Here is a 17,247-nt window from a genome sequence, read left to right on the forward strand (position 1 = left end):
GTCAGAGGAGCCTTCATCATCAGATTCAACCGGGGGCAAAACAGGCCTGCAGCATGTGGATGTCTCCCCCACATCCACAGTCCTTGGGGCAGGAGCTGGGCCAGAGCTAACCACAACATGGCGTTGCAAAAAAAAAATTTGATCTATGCAGATATATTCACCTTTATCGCTGACTGGCAGAGATTTCTAGTTCATCTTCTGACTCCAAGCCTTGCAACTTTCCCCCCCTTTTTTACCAAAAGGAAAATGAAAAGAAATGATTGTTCAAAATTAACTGCCTTCTCTCTTTCTGTCTCTCTTATTTTTTCCCCTTAAAAGAACAAAAAAATGGCGGAGGACAGCAAGCCCTGGTACTTTCCGGAAAGCGGTGTAATGTCGGAACATTATCTGCCTCCCACTGATGTGCACAAAACAAATATTGAGAAGACTTTCTACAAGAAATATTCACAAAGCTTAAAAACCCTGATTCCCATCCGCTTAAAAGGAAGGCAAGTTGCAATTCCCATACTTAGAATACTGTGCGGAATAATATCTCTGGGATTGTCGCCACGAATCAGTTGTCTAACTCAGTGTTTTTCAACCAGTGTGCCGCGAGACATGATCAGGTGTGCCGCGAAGCTCAGAGAGAGAAAGAGAGCAAAAGAGAGAGAGAAAGAAAGAGAGAGAAAGAAAGCAAGAGAGAGAGAGAGAGAAAGCAAGAGAGAGAGAGACATAGAGGGAGGTAGAGAGGGAGAGAGAAAGAGAGCAAAAAAGAGAGGAAGGAAGAGAAAGAAAGAGGGATGGAGAGAGAGAGGAAGAAAGAGAGAGAGAGGAAGAAAGAAAGACAGAGAGAGAGAGAGAGAAAGCAAGAGAGAAAGAGCGAGCGAGAGAGAAAGAGAACAAGAGAGAAAGAAAGCAAGAGAGAGAGAGAGACATAGAGGGAGGGAGAGAGGGAGAGAGAAAGAGAGCAAAAAAGAGAGGAAGGAAGAGAAAGAAAGGGGGATGGAGACAGAGAGAAAGAAAGAGAGAGAGAAAGAAAGAAAGACAGAGGGAAAGAGAAAGCAAGAGAGAAAGCGAGAGAGAGAAAGAGAACAAGAGAGAGAAAGAGAGGGAGGGAAGGAGAGAGAGAGAAAGACATAGATGGAGGTAGGGAGGGAGAGAGAAAGAGAGCAAAAATGAGAGGAAGGAAGAGAAAGAAAGAGGGATGGAGAGAGAGAGAGAAAGAAAGAGGGAGGGAGAGAGAAATAAAGCAAAAGGGAGGAAGAGAGAGAGAGAGAATTTTTTTGTCCAAACATTTTTTAGCCGCCCCCTCCCCCCCCCCCCCGCTCAATGTGCCCCAGGGTTTCGTAAATGTAAAAAATGTGCCGCGGCTCAAAAAAAGGTTGAAAATCACTGGTCTAACTTACAACTACCAGAGACCTGGTTTTAGTTATTCCTGTACAGTGATATTTAGGAGATAGGTAGAGTACTTAAATTAGCCTCCTAAATTGGCATGTAGTTCTTTCCAAAATATCAGGGATGATCAACCTTGCAAACAAAGGGAATCACAATTCTGGACTGGATTTTATTGGCTTATGGAATAATTTCAAATTGGTTCCAAATTTATATTTGTAAGAAGGGCCTGTTCCTTGAGCACCTATGAGCCAGGAGGGTTAAGAAGGTAAAAAGGCCTGATCAAATTAGAGAAGGAAGTCTTCCTCACTTTAAAATCCCTACCTTCTGAATCCATCGTCTTCACTTATCATGGGCACTAGGTTTCCAATAGACTCCCCTTAATAGTAAGAAGGTTGGTCATGTAGGACAGTGATTTTCAACCTTTTTTGAGCCGCGGCACATTTTTTACATTTTAAAATCCTGGGGCACACCACCAACCAAAATGACACAAAATGACACCCTAAGACACTCTCCTCTCTTTTTCCATCCGTCTCCTCCCCACCCTTGTGTGTGTGTGTGTGTGCGTGTGTGTGTATACACGCTCTTGAACCATTTCCAAAACAGGCGAGGGCTGGGTGTTTTTTCTCTCTTATTCTTTGGGTGCTTTTTATCATATGCTTTAAATCAAGAGTCACTTCTCTCTCTTTTGTTTCTCTCTCTTTCCTCTCATTCTCTGTCTCAATCATTTTCTCTTTTCTCTTTTTTCCTCCCCTTTTTGCTCATTTCTCTCTCCCTTCCTCTCCTTTTCTCTCTCTCTCTCTTGCTTTCTTTCTCTCTCTCACTCTTGCTTTCTCTCTGTTTCTCTCTTTTCTTTCTCTTGCTTTCTCACTCTTTCTCTCTCTCTTTCTCTCTCTCTCCCTTTCTTTCTCTCTCTCTCAGCAAAAAGTTGTGAGACTGGAACCTGAGCTTCCTTCTTCGCGGCACACCTGACCATGTTTCGCGGCACACTGGTTGAAAAACACTGATCTAGGGGTCAAATTCAAAATGTTTCCCTACTGTTCTGTGGCCGTAGCTTGGTGGGCATAGTAGGGAAAGGATACGGCAAAATCCCCATTCCCTTCCCCTTCCAGGGAAAGGATACTGCTTAAAGACTACATTCTAGGCATTAAGTTTGAGACTGCATAGTTTATACCAATGCTTCTCAAATAGTGGGGGGCAGAGCGATGCCAGGGGATGTGCGTGACTCCAGGGAATGTTTTTTGCTATGGGGAGTAGGGTTTTTTTTTTACACCAAACAATAGCACACAGCACAGGAGATATGAAGTGCATTTAACAAATCCTTAAGAGACACCATGGAAAAATATTTCACAGGGATGAAAAGAAAGGAGGAGAGAGATGGAGATCTTGAGACAAACGTAAGTCTCCCGAAAGCTAAGATGAGGAAATATGATGAAACATATGTAGCATTTGGCTTCACTGTGACTATGGTAGGAGATGAGGAAAGACCATTATGTTTATGTAGGCAGCAGACAGCATGAAGTGAAATAAATTAAGGCGTCACTTAAACACATTATGCTTGTGTCTGTGAAAAAAACTTGAGTTTCTTTCAGCGAAAACGTGCCAAATATTGCAAACAATCATCCTGGCACAGAGTTATTTTATTTATTTATTTGATTAGATTTCTACGCCGCCGTTCTCGAGGCGACTCGAGTGGGGGCCCCACCCACAACATCAGGCAGTTCAAATAAGTCTAGAGATTTATTGCAAGCTTAAAGCAAGTAGGATGCTTGGCTGCATAGCTAGAGGTATAACAAGCAGGAAGAGGGAGATTATGATCCCGCTATATAGAATGCTGGTGAGACCACATTTGGAATACTGTGTTCAGTTCTGGAGACCTCACCTACAAAAAGATATTGACAAAATTGAACGGGTCCAAAGACGGGCTACAAGAATGGTGGAAGGTCTTAAGCATAAAACGTATCAGGAAAGACTTGATGAACTCAATCTGTATAGTCTGGAGGACAGAAGGAAAAGGGGGGACATGATCGAAACATTTAAATATATTAAAGGGTTAAATAAAGTCAGGAGGGAAGTGTTTTTAATAGGAAAGTGAACACAAGAACAAGGGGACACAATCTGAAGTTAGTTGGGGGAAAGATCAAAAGCAACATGAGAAAATATTATTTTACTGGAAGAGTAGTAGATCCTTGGAACAAACTTCCAGCAGACGTGATAGATAAATCCACAGTAACTGAATTTAAACATGCCTGGGATAAACATATATCCATCCTAAGATAAAATACAGAAAATAGTATAAGGGCAGACTAGATGGACTATGAGGTCCTTTTCTGCCATCAGATTTCTATGTTTCTATGTTTCTAAACTCTACAAGAATCTGAATTACTAACGGTGAAGGGAAATGAGCGTGAGATAAGAGAGGCATTCGAAGTGGGTTGGACTTAAATCTCTTGCAGAAATGCAGGGATTTGTGACTGATGACGCATTTGAAAACCGTCTGAATTTTATTGCATGATCGCGGGAATAACTGCAATGGTTCTAAGTGTGAAAAACAGTCACAAGTCACTTTTTCCCGTGCCGCTACAACTTCGAACAACTCCCAGAACTATGTACAAGCATCTTGTAAAAAATCCCCCTTGTTTGCTCAGTCGTTTTATTTATTTAATATTTATTTATTTATTTATTTATTAGATTTGCCGCCCCTTTCTGTGGACTCGGGGCGGCTTACAACACAATAAAACAATTCATAACAAATCTAATAATATACAATTTAAAATAGTTAAAAAACCCCATTTTTAAGCAGACATACCTACAAACATACCATACATAAATTATATTAAATAGGCCCGGGGGAGATATCTCAATTCCCCCATGCCTGACAACAAAGGTGGGTTTTGAGGAGTTTACGAAAGACAAGGAGGGTAGGGGCAGTTCTAATCTCTGGGGGGAGCTGGTTCCAGAGAGTCGGGGCCACCACAGAGAAGGCTCTTCCCCTGGGGCCTGCCAACCGACATTGTTTAGTTGATGGGACCCGGAGAAGGCCGACTCTGTGGAACCTAATCGGTCGCTGGGATTCGTGCAGCAGAAGGCGGTCTCGGACATATTCTGGTCCGATGCCATGAAGGGCTTTATAGGTCATAACCAACACTTTGAATTGTGCCCGGAAATTGATCGGCAACCAATGCAGACTGCGGAGTGTTGGTGTGACATGGGCATATTTGGGAAAGCGTTTTCCATTCCCGAGGCCAGCTTTACATTCTTCACACATACACAGCTGGGTTTTTACACTTAGCGTGGAAATTAAATGATTGGCAAGCACAGGAGAATAGTTGAGAATTCAAAGCCGGAGTGAATTAAAAAGAACCCGGCATCTTGCCTGCTTTCACTGTTTGAAAAGACAACCAAGGAGGCTGAGTTCTCGGAGACAGCTATTCGATAGCCAGTGAAAAGATTAGACAACTCTTGCCTCAAAGGCTGTAGCTGCCGGTAATGAGGGAAAGGTCTCACTGATGAACAAGTGCCAATCAAAGAGATGAACAGGAGGATCGAATGGGCAGCAGTCCAAGGCGGAAGGTAGCTTTTGATTCCTGCAAAATCTCCCTCCTTCTTCTCAGTGGCTGATTCCCCCCCTCTTTCTGCTTGACCTTACAGGGCTTCCAAGAATCCAGTGGACAATGCTGGACTTTTCTCCTTTGCAACCCATTCTTGGTTTTCTTTCCTCATGCTCCAAGGATACCGCCACAAAATCAATATAGCGACGTTGCCTCCTCTCTCTTACTACGACAGTGCCGAACCGAATGCCCAAAGGTACAGCTGTTGGGACACGGTTATTATTGTCAATAATAATAATAATAATAATAATAATTTGTTTATTATTTTAAATCAATCAATCAATCAATAAATAAAGTAAGTAAGAAAGTAAGTAAGTAAGTCCTGGTGGAGAATTGAGGGGGAGGGAGAGGCGCAAAATGTTGACTTCTTACTAATATTCAATAAAATATTATTTTACTGAAAGAGTAGTAGATCCTTGGAACAAACTTCCAGGAGACGTGGTAGATAAATCCACAGTAACTGAATTTAAACATGCCTGGGATAAACATATATCTATCCTAAGATAAAATACAGGAAATAGTATAAGGGCAGACTAGATGGACCATGAGGTCTTTTTCTGCCGTCAGACTTCTATGTTTCTATGTTTCTTCCTGGGGGATGTTCTGTCAAGCTCTCTGGTAGAATCCTCCCGAAAATTCACAGATACAAATTTCAGACACACACACACTTTTGAAAATTCAAAACAATGTCCTTTATACCGAAAATTCAAATAAACTAAGCACTCTTTTTGTACAGCAAAGAGCACTCGTCTCCAAACAAACTGGTAATTTGTACAAGTCCCTTATCAGTTCTGAGATACTTAGCTTGCAGCTGTGAGGCAATTCACAGTCCTTCTTCTTTCACAAAGTGAAACACATTTTGCTCTGGTTTAGTTTCAAAGCGGGGAAAAATCAGTACAGAAAGGTCGAAGTCAGCAAGGCAGGCACGAAACACAACAATCAGATAATCCTCCACAATGGCCAAACCCACAGGCTGCTCTTTATAGCAGCCTCACTAATTACCCCAGCCCCACCCAACCACAGGTGGCCTCATTTTCTTTGATAATAATCTCTCAGTTATTGCTGCCTATGCATCGCTCTCCGCATGCGTGGCTGTATCATTAACTCTTGTTCCGAATCCAAGGAGGAGCTAGATAATTGATCTCCTTCTAAGCTGTCTGCTACACTCTCCTCCTCCCTGTCACTCATGTCTTCTTGGTCAGAGGAGCCTTTTCAGTTGATTCTACCAGGAGCAAAACAGGCCTGCAGCATGTGGATGTCTCCCCCACATCCACAGTCCTTGGGGCAGTACTGGGCCAGAGCTAACCACAACAGGGGGCATAACAGAAAATAATTGAGAATCACTGGTTTAAAGCAAGCTATCCCGTTTTAACCTCTCGGTTTTCTATCTGTAATAATTGACAACAGGAATTTGTGGAAGAAAAATGTAACCTGAGTTGTTTGACCTTCTTCTTCTTCTTCTTCTTCTTCTTCTTCTTCTTCTTCTTCTTCTTCTTCTTCTTCTTCTTCTTCTTCCTCCTTTTTTTTACAGATTTCAATTCCTTTGGGAAGCCGAGGTTGCCAAAGTCGGACTTGAGAAAGCTTCTTTAGGCAAAGTGTTCTTTCAATTTCAAAGGACAAGGATTTTCATGGACATAGTTGCTAATATTTTATATGCCATTTTTGGCGTTCTGGGGCCAGTGAGTAACCTGGAGGCACATGTTGAGAGCTGACACCGATAGTCTTTCAAAATATTTGGAAAGAGAATTCGAATGGGGTGATTTCTCAAAAATTTATCTGGGGTGGGGGTGGGGGGGAAGGAGGACACTCCAAACCCTTGTTTGAGGTGGAACCTTTGATAAATCCACCCCACAATTATCAGAAGGCTACCCTACAGTGGTTTCTGATGTCTTTCTTTGGGGGCTGGTGGAAGAATAGGTGGAAAGCCAGAGAAGCTGGAATGGGAGCAGTGATGGGCTCCTACGGAAACAGTCAGGAACTCAGTTCCGGTAGCAAAATTTGGAGCTCCACCCCAGAGCACCCAATTTGCACTGAAAGATGTTGAAACAAGCCACGCCCACAGTGTGGTAGTAAAAATTTTGGTAGCCCATCACTGAATGGGAGCCAATGTTCCATGGCCAAGTCAGTGCAGCCAACTTGAACTTGGCCATATCACCACGGCCAACTTGCAGTGGGACAATTCAATAATTCAATTTAAGTATTTAAAGGAATTTTTTAAAAAAAATTACATTTTGTTGTTCACATTTCATCTTGACATCCCTTTCCCAGCCTTTCTTTAATGATTAAATTCCACCATTTCTTCATCAATTTCACCATTTCTTCAGTGGTAACGTAACTCTTGTCCCACAGCAAGTTATCCCAGGGTAAATTGGTGGCAATGAGTTGGCCATGGACAATGGGCTATGATGAGTTGATCATGGCAAGTTGGCTATACCGAGTTGACTATGCTGCAGACTTAGCTTCACAGTTGCTTTGTCTTTAAGAGCAAGGAGAGAGACAGAGACAGGGAGGAGGAGGGAGGGGGAAGGAAGGAGAGAGAGGAAGGGAGAGAGGGAGAGGAAGAGGGAGAGAAAGACAGGGAGAGAGGGTGGGAGAGAAACCTACTTCACTTTTAAGACACTCGTTGCAATTGGCATCTGGTTTGAAAGAAATTTCAAGAGAAAGAGAGGGAGGGAGAGAGAGGGAGAGACAGAGGAAGAGAGGGAGGGAGGGAGAGAGGAAGAGGAAGAGATAGATACCTACTTCTGTTTTAAGGCACTCGTTGCAATTAGCATTTGTTTGAAATAAATTTCAAGAGAGGGAGAGAGAGGGAGAGAGGGAGAGAAGGAGAGGAAGAGGAAGAGAGAGAGATCTACTTCTATTTTAAGGTGCTCATTGCAATTGGCATCTGCTTTTAAATAAATTTCAAGAGAGGGAGAGACAGAGGGAGAGAGGGAGGGAGAAAGGAGAGGAAGAGGAAGAGGAAGATCTACTTCTGTTTTAAAACGCTCATTGCAATTGGCATCTGCTTTGAAATAAATTTCAAGAGAGGGAGAGAGGGAGAGACAGAGAAAGAGAGGGAGGGGAGAGAGAGGAAGAGGAAGAGAGAGATGCATACTTCACTTTTAAGACACTCGTTGCAATTGGCATCTGGTTTGAAAGAAATTTCAAGAGAGAGAGAGAGATAGGGAGGGAGGGAGAGACAGAGAGAGAGGGAGGAGAGAGGAAGGGAGAAAGATAGGTAGAGGCAGAGGGATGGATGGATGGAGGGAGACGGAGGGCAGAGATGGGAGAGAGTGGGGGGAGAGGGAGAGGAAGGGAGGGAGATAAACCTACTTCAGTTTTAAGACACTCATTGCAATGGGCATCTGCTTTGAAATAAATTTCAATAGCAAATTCTCTCTCATCAAATTGAGTGAGAATCGATAGACCAACCACTGGAGAACGTCTCTGCCTACTGCTCTTGCATTTATAAACCGGTTTTGAAAAGAGAGAGAGAGAGAGAGATCTTATTTCAGTGAAACACTCATATAAAATGCAAAAAGATCCCACGTTTCAGTCTTTGGCCCAAACTTGATAGCGATCTTTTCTTAGGCTAAGAACAACTCATCAATCGTCCCTAGAGTGATCTAGAACCACAGCTCGAGCTTGTGATTTTCATAGCAGAACACTGTTTTGACAGTGATCACTGATAAGGACGACGTCAGTTCCGATGACCCAAACATTGCTTAAAACACGTCTTCTCCAAATGCTTCGAATTGTGGAAAAACACTCAAAAGAAATCTCTCTCTCCCCCACCCTCCAAAAAACCCCCCATGGGAACGCAAATTGCAAACAATACTAGACTAGATGATCCAATCCCCTGGGGACTATTTTGTGTTGGAAGAGTGATTGTAAATTGCCTGGGAAAGCTATCCATATTTATTTTTCACAGATTTTAAAATGTGCGGCAGGATATTGAATAATATCGACGGGTTTAAAAATACAGTGGTACCTCTACTTACGAACTTCATTCGTTCTGGTGACCAGGTTCATAAGTAGAAAAGTTTGTAAGAAGAAGCAATTTTTCCCATAGGAATCAATGTAAAAGCAAATAATGTGTGCGATTGGGGAAACCACAGGGAGGGTGGAGGTCCTGTTTCCTCCCAGGAGATTCCTAGAGAGGCCCCACAGAGGCTTCTCCCTGCCTTTTCTGGCCCTGTTTCCTCCCAGGAGATTCCTAGAGAGGCCCCGCGGAGGCTTCTCTCCACCTTTTCCGGCCCTGTTTCCTCCCAGGAGATTCCTAAAGAAGCCCCACAGAGGCTTCTCCCCACCTTTTCCGGCCCTGTTTCCTCCGAGGAGATTCCTAGAAAGGCCCCACGGAGGCTTCTCCCCACCTTTTCTGGCTCTGTTTCCTCCCAGGAGATTCCTAGAGAGGCCCCACAGAGGCTTCTCCCCACCTTTTCCGGCCCTGTTTCCTCCGAGGAGATTCCTAGAAAGGCCCCGCGGAGGCTTCTCCCCACCTTTTCCGGCCCTCTTTCCTCCCAGGAGATTCCTAGAGAGGCCCCACGGAGGCTTCTCCCCACCTTTTCCGGCCCTGTTTCCTCCGAGGAGATTCCTAGAAAGGCCCCACGGAGGCTTCTCCCCACCTTTTCTGGCTCTGTTCCCTCCCAGGAGATTCCTAGAGAGGCCCCACAGAGGCTTCTCCCTGCCTTTTCCGGTTACAGTTTCGGAGGCTTGGGTTTGTAAGTAGAAAAAGGTTCTTGAGAAGAGGCAAAAAAATCTTGAACACCCGGTTCTTATCTAGAAAAGTTTGTGAGTAGAGGCCTTCGTAGGTAGAGGTACCACTGTATATCAATTTAACAACACACATTTTCCCCCAAATATTATATGTTTACGTTTTGTTGTGTTTATTTTTTGTCAGACCTGGATCTTCCATAACATTCTCAAGTACACCGTCAAAGATTCAAGGGACGTGCTGGAAGGGTTTGCCCTCTGCATGGCTCTTTTTTTCACCGAAGTCTCCAAAGTTGTGTTGTGGTCATTGACATGGGCTATCAACTATCGCACGGCTGTCCGGGCAAAGGTTGCTGTGACAACCATCGCTTATGAGAACCTGCTGGCTTGTAAGTCCTTGAAACACGCATCTTTAAGCAAGGTAAGATTTGGAGGTTACATCTTCATCTCTTCTCCATAGTGGGTGGAGCTAACCTCCAAGAAAGGGAAGACACCGTTCCTTCAGCCAATCAGGGCTGAGTCTGACCTTTGATATATTTGCCCTGTTGCCACAATTCCCCTTCTTTTGACTCAGTCCTTTGGCGGTAGCTGCTTTTCTTTAAAAGATATTGTGAAGTTCTGGTTGACAGGTGGAGTCAGAGGTGGGTTCCTCCCAGTTTGCACTGGTTCAATAGAACTGGTAGTAAACTAGGGATGGCATTACAGAGAGGGTTCTAGATGTATGAATTGTCCATTGGATCCTGCCATTCACATTGATTGGCAAACGATTTGGAAAGCTTTCAACACAGGGATATTTTCTGAGCAGTTTTCTCGTTGCCTTTCAGTTGATCAATTTCTTAGGCAATGATGGTTTTCGGATATTCGAAGCTGCTTTGTTCGGCCCCATGCCCATGTCGGCACCTCTCTTGATCGTGTTTTGCACCATCTATTCCTGTGGCCTTCTTGGTCCGACAGCACTGATAGGAACGTTCATTTATGCTACATTTATACCATTTCAGGTAAAACAATTTCCTTTGCTACAAAATTATGACGAGTTTGCATCAGAAGAGCTCTCCTACAGTCCTTTCTCCCTGTTATTAAAATAAGAAAAAAAGGGGAAATCCCTCCCATTTTAAGTAAATTATTAGTGGCAACTAGATGTGTAAAGGGTGGTGCGGAGAAGACATTCTAGTCCATGGGTGTCAAACCTGCCACATAGGGCTGAGTTCTGCTACTGCTTCCTCCCAGGAGATTCCTAAAGAGGCCCCACAGAGGCTTCTCCCTGCCTTTTCCGGATCTGTTTCCTCCCAGGAGATTCCTAGAGAGGCCCCACAGAGGCTTCTCCCTGCCTTTTCCTCCTGTTTGCTGCCAGGAGATTCCTAGAGAGGCCCCACGGAGGCTTCTCCCTGCCTTTTCCTCCTGTTTGCTCCCAGGAGATTCCTAGAGAGGCCCCACGGAGGTTTCTCCCTGCCTTTTCTAGTTACAGTTTCGGAGGCTCAATTTGTAAGTGGAAAATGGTTCTTGAGAAGAGGCAAAAAAAAAAAAGTCTTAAACACCCGGTTCTTATCTAGAAAAGTTCGTAAGTAGAGGCCTTCTTAGGTAGAAGTACCACTGTATTGGGCTTAATTGTGGTCGTAACATGAGGTCTACCTATACTCACATCCTAAACCTGAAGAACAGAAGAGATGTCAATAAAGGAGAATATTTGTAGCTTGGGGTTGACCTGAAGGGGTCCTAGGTGCTGTCTGGGCTTCGTTGTTTTCTTGCAGACGTTTCATTATTTATTTATTTATTTTATTTATTTATTAGATTTGTATGCCGCCCCTCTCCGAAAACTCGGGGCGGCTAACAACAATAAAGAAAACAATGTAACAAATCTAATATTAAAAAATAATCTAAAAAAACCCAATTTAAGAGACCAATCATACAAACAAGCATACCATGTATAAATTCTATAAGCCTAGGGGGAAGGGGAAAAAATTTCAATTCCCCCATGCCTGACGACAGAGGTGGGTTTTAAGGAGCTTGCGAAAGGCAAGGAGGGTGGGGGCAACTCTGATATCCGGGGGGAGCTTGTTCCAGAGGGTCGGGGCCGCCACAGAGAAGGCTCTTCTCCTGGGTCCCGCCAAATGACATTGTTTAGTCGACGGGACCCGGAGAAGGCCAACTCTGTGGGACCTGACTGGTCGCTGGGATTCATGTGGCAGAAGGCGGTCCCGGAGATGTTCTGGTCCGATGCCATGAATGGCTTTATAGGTCACAACCAACACTTTGAATTGTGACTGGAAATTGATCGGCAACCAATGCAGACTGCGGAGTGTTGGTGTAACATGGGCATGCCTTGGGACGCCCATGACTGCTCTCGCAGCTGCATTCTGCATGATCTGAAATTTCCGAACACTTTTCATTACCCAGCTAAACAACACCATCAGTGCTGGTAACAGAAAGGACAGCTCCGATTATGCACACTCCTTAGTCTTCAGCCCCATAATGAAATCTGTGTTGTGGCTCATCTTTTTTTCTCACCAACCTTGCAGATGATGATGGCCAAATTACTTTCCGTTTTCCGAAGACGCGCCATTTTGCTGACTGACAAACGTGTGCGCATCATGAACGAGATTTTGACATGCATTAAGCTGATCAAAATGTATGCCTGGGAAAAATCTTTTGCAAAAATTATCACAGGTACCTGGAGTGGGGATGTGATTAACGTAGTTGGTTGGCGTTTCAGTGGAATGCTTTAACTAGATCCTCCGCACCCCGATTTATGATTTACCTAGAATAGAATAGAATGTAATATGATAGGATAGAACAGAACAGAACACAATAGAATGTGCGGCGTGGCATGGCATGGAATGGAATAGAACAGAACAGAAAGGAATAGAATAAAAGAATAAGAATAAGAAATAGAGTGGAATATGTTCTGTCTGGGTGCCCCCAGACTTCAACACCAACTGGAAAAAGCAGCCAGACACGCTGGTAAAAGCAAAAGCACTTTATAGTTTGAAAAATAAACACAGAGAAAAACCTGTTCTTCCCAACAGGCAGGCTATGAGACTTCACAGCAGAGTCCTGATGGCCAGACAATACAGCAGACTTCTTGCTGGCACACCCACCACTGTAGAGAATAAGACCCACACCTTTCCCCCCCAAGGTTACAGTAGTCCAAGGCACAAACCAGGATTCCAAGACGCCAAAGTTCACAGCCAGGTCCCAAAACTCTCAAAGATAAAACTCCACAAGCCAGGAAGGGTGGGTCTGCCTTTTAGCCTTTCCAAAGAGCACCACACCCAAACCCAGCTGTTGCCTCTTTAATGCTGAAAGTACTTAGCCAATTGATCTCTTCTCTGAGTAGCTCTTCTCTGTCGCAGATCAATTATGGCCTGTGCATTTTCCTCTAAGGAATCCAGGCTGCTTGCTGGGGAGAGCTCCCCCTCGGGGGACTCTGGCTGTCCTCCCTCTCCCTCAGCCTGAGATTCCTTCTCCCCGTCTGCCTGAACCTCCTGTTCCTCATCCTCCCCCTCTGAGCAGGAAGCCGGCAGAGGATCAGCTGTTCCCTGAGGGGCCTCAGACGGAATCACAACAGAATAGAACTTTTTATTGGCCAAGTGTGATTGGAATTTGTCAAGGAGTTTATCTTTGGTGCATACGCTCTTAGTCTACATAAAAAGAAAATACAGTGTTCCCTCGATTTTCGCGGGTTCGAACTTCGCGAATAGCCTATACCACGGTTTTTCAAAAAATATTAATTAAAAAATACTTTGCGGCTTTTTTTCCTATACCACGGTTTTTCCCACCCAATGACATCATATGTCATCGCCAAACTAATAATTTTTACAAATAAATAACAAACAAAAAAATTATTGTTAATAAATAATTATGTTTATAAATATCAGGATCACTAAGTGTCTTATTCAATGGTGAGTACCAGTAATAATGGTGAGTAAATGGTTGTTAAGGGAATGGGAAATGGTAATTTAGGGGTTTAAAGTGTTAAGGGATGGCTTGTGATACTGTCCATAGCCAAAAATGGTGTATTTACTTCCGCATCTCTACTTCGCGGAAATTCGACTTTCGCGGGTGGTCTCGGAACGCATCCCCCGCGGAAATCGAGGGAACACTGTATACATTTGTCAAGAATCATGAGGTACAACACTTAATGATTGACCCAGGATACAAATAAACAATCAGAAAACAATATTAATATAAATCCTAAGGATACAAGCAACAATTTACAGTCATACAGTCATAAGTGGGAGGAGATGGGTGATAGGAACGACGAGAAGACTAATGGTAATAATAAAGCAGCCTTAAGGAATAGTTTGGCAGTGGTGAGCGAATTATTTGTTTAGCAGAGTGATGGCATTTGGGAAAAAACTGTTCTTGTGTCTAGTTGCCCTGGTGTGCAGTGCTTTATAGCGTCGTTTTGAGTTAGGAGTTGAAACAATTTATGTCCTGGATGCGAGGGGTCAATAAATATTTTCATGGCCCTCTTTTTTTTTTTAATAATATTTAAAAGTTTTTATTTACAAATATACAAAACACAAAAAACAATCATAACAATTGACATTGGAATCTATTACACTACAATATGTCTGAATATATATACAGTGATCCCTCGATTATCGCGAGGGTTCCGTTCCAAGACCCCTCGTGATAATAGATTTTTCGCGATGTAGGGTTGCAGAAGTAAAAACACCATCTGCGCATGCGCGCACTTTTTCATGGCCGTGCATGCGCAGATGGTGGAGTTTGCGTGGGCGGCGGGGAAGACCCAGGGAAGGTTCCTTCGGCCGCCCAGCAGCTGATCTGCTCGGCAGCGCAGCAGCAGCGAGCAGACGAAGATCGGGGTTTCCCCTTTGCGTGGGCGGCGGGGAAACCCCAATCTTTGTCTGCTCGCTGCTGCTGCGGCCGCCCAGCAGCTGATCTGCTCGGCAGCGCAGCAGCAGCGAGCAGACGAAGATCGGGGTTTCCCCGCCGCCCACGCAAAGGGGAAACCCCGATTCGGCTCCTCGCTGCTGCCGCGCTGCCGAGCAGATCAGCTGCTGGGCGGCCGAAGGAACCTTCCATGGGTCTTCCTCGCTGATGCCCCCGCCCGCCCGCCTGCCGCCCGCCACCCGCCAGCAAGAGGGGGAGAGATAGAGAAAGAGAGAGAAGGAAAGAAAGAGATGAGAGAGGGAGGAAGAGAGTGTGAGAGAGGAAGAAGCAAGGTAGAGAAAGAGAGAGAGAAAGAAAGATGAGAAAGGAAGGAAGAGAGTGACGTCATCGGGTGGGAAAAATCGCGATATAGCGTTTCGCGAAGAACGAGATCGCGAAAATCGAGGGATCACTGTATTATAGCATTCAGTAGACATACAGACTTACAAAAAAGAAAAAGAAAGAAAATAAAAAGAAAAGATATAGAGATAGTAGAGAGAAAAGGAGAAGAAAAAAGAAGTGAAGCAATGGAGAGGAGAGAAAAAGAAAAAAGAGAGAAGGGTGGGCGAGTGTACAGTGAAGTTGTGTTGAGAATGTAAACTAATTTTAACTTTATTAGCTCATTACCTTAGATCAAGATTAATCGTATAGATGGAGAGAAGCCAGCGTTGAATTAATCACGGTATAGAGATTTGGAACTAAAAGTAAAATTTTATCTTTATACATCCAATATCTCTTGCAGCAATTGGAAAAGAAAAGGGGGGGTTTTATACTGGATTTGTGTCTAATCTAATATATACAGATTGTTCCATTGTTTAAGCAAATTGTTCTCAGCCCTCTTTTTGATTCATGCAGTACACAGGTCCTCAATGGAAGGCAGGTTGGCAGCAATTGTTTATTCTGAAATTTAATTGAAGGTGCATAGCAGTGTTTCCCAACCTTGGCCACTTGAAGATATTTGGACTTCAACTCCCAGAATTCCCCAGCCAGAAAATGCTGGCTGGGGAATTCTGGGAGTTGAAGTCTGTTCTGTCTGGGTCACTCCGGAAGCTATGACCAACCCAAAAAGATAAGCCAGACACACCGGTTGAATCCAAACACAGTTTTATAATGGTAAAGAGAAAAGAAGCCAACAGAAAATGTCCTTACAAGTCAGGAAAGCACTGGAACTCCAAATAGATACACGAAGGCAATTGTTCATACAAAAACACAGGATCCTTGATGACAAACGAGACTGTTGCTAACAGGCTCAAACCTCCCATGGGTCTTCAAGACTGCTGGGCCACGAGCCAGGAACAAAACGCTGAGAGAAAAGGCAGATAACTCCAACTCCACTGTGATAACACTCCACGCTGCTGGAATGGTTCTCATGCCTTATAAACCCTTCCCTACTAATGAGGACCACACCCAAGCCCTGGTGTTCCTCATTCAACGCTGATAATACCTTTTCAGTTGCTGCCTCCTTTGATCTATGTGTCTCTGTCGCATGCTAATGATAGCTTGTGCCTCATCATCCAATGACTCCAGAGACTCCAAGCTACTGGCTTGAGAGAGCCCCTCCCCAGGGCTCCCAGGCCCCTCTTCCTCGTCACTTTCCAGATTGTTATCTCCCCTGTCTGGCTGCCAAGAACTCTCCTCTTCGCTCTCAGCCTCCCCCGGGCATGGAGCCAGCAGAGACGCAGCTGGTCTTTGATCTTGCTCAGGCTGAACCACAACAAAGTCCAAATATCTTCATGTGGCCAAGGTTGGGAAACACTGGTGTATAGGATATAATTTGCAAAATCGTAGACCATGGTCTAGAAAAGATGTACAGTTTATCTCTTTGTTCCACATCAATAGAGTATGATACCTTTTTTTTACCTTTTGCAGGCATCAGGGGAGCAGAAAAAATCATCCTGGAAAAAGCAGGCTACGTCCAGAGTGTGAACACCACGCTTGCCCCGATCGTTTCCACTCTAACCACTGTGATGCTGTTTTCCTTCCACACCCTGTTAAAGCGTGAACTCACAGCTGCTGCTGTAAGATGATACTTGAGCTATGATCATCGTTCAAGACGCTCCCACCCGATCACATGGCCAGCAAGCCACTCCCACCCAGTCACATGACAATTAAGCCACGCCCACAAAATAAGCCACACCCACAGTGTGGCAGTAAAACTCCCCCCCAACATCCGTATGGCCCCCACCCTGCTGGCAGGCCTGGGGGTCTCTAAATCAACCAGTAGCTTGTCCATGAGTATGAATCGGTATGAATGATTAGCACGTACATTACTGAACTGTTTTCGAGTTTTAATTAGGGTTTTAGAAATCAGTTTGTTTTTATTGACTTCTTTTTATTGTTATTGTTACTTGTAATTTCTACTGTTGTAAGCTGCCCTGAGTCCTTCGGTGGTATTATTATTATTATTATTATTATTATTATTATTATTATTATTATTATTAGGCAGCATAGAAGTCAAATAAAATAAATAAATCTGCAGTGATTTCCTTAACAACTATGGTAAGAAAAGTCATGAAATGGAGCGAGACCCACTTAAGAATCAACTGGCTTAGCAAATTTTGGGCTCCATCGAGGACCGCCTTGTAATGTGTTAGTAATTTTGGGAGATTGACTTCTGAGAAGTAATTTAAGACTGAATAGCCAGCAATGTGGAGAGCCCGATCTGTTGGGCGGC

The 17,247-nt window shown here is 44.0% G+C and overlaps 1 protein-coding gene across 1 annotated transcript in view; it reads left to right on the forward strand.

Moving 5' to 3' along the window:
• Positions 1–327: 327 nt before the first annotated feature.
• Positions 328–17,247, forward strand: part of LOC139172477 (ATP-binding cassette sub-family C member 12-like) — an 82,184-nt gene continuing 65,264 nt past the window's right edge. The window contains exons 1-7 of the mRNA XM_070761625.1: positions 328–488; positions 5,023–5,178; positions 6,514–6,661; positions 9,865–10,098; positions 10,502–10,675; positions 12,194–12,341; positions 16,443–16,591. Of these exons, the coding sequence (XP_070617726.1) occupies positions 328–488; positions 5,023–5,178; positions 6,514–6,661; positions 9,865–10,098; positions 10,502–10,675; positions 12,194–12,341; positions 16,443–16,591 (1,170 nt within the window). The remainder of the gene's footprint in view (positions 489–5,022; positions 5,179–6,513; positions 6,662–9,864; positions 10,099–10,501; positions 10,676–12,193; positions 12,342–16,442; positions 16,592–17,247) is intronic.

This window comes from Erythrolamprus reginae, chromosome 9, assembly GCF_031021105.1.
Source record: "Erythrolamprus reginae isolate rEryReg1 chromosome 9, rEryReg1.hap1, whole genome shotgun sequence".
Lineage (NCBI taxonomy): Eukaryota > Metazoa > Chordata > Lepidosauria > Squamata > Dipsadidae > Erythrolamprus > Erythrolamprus reginae.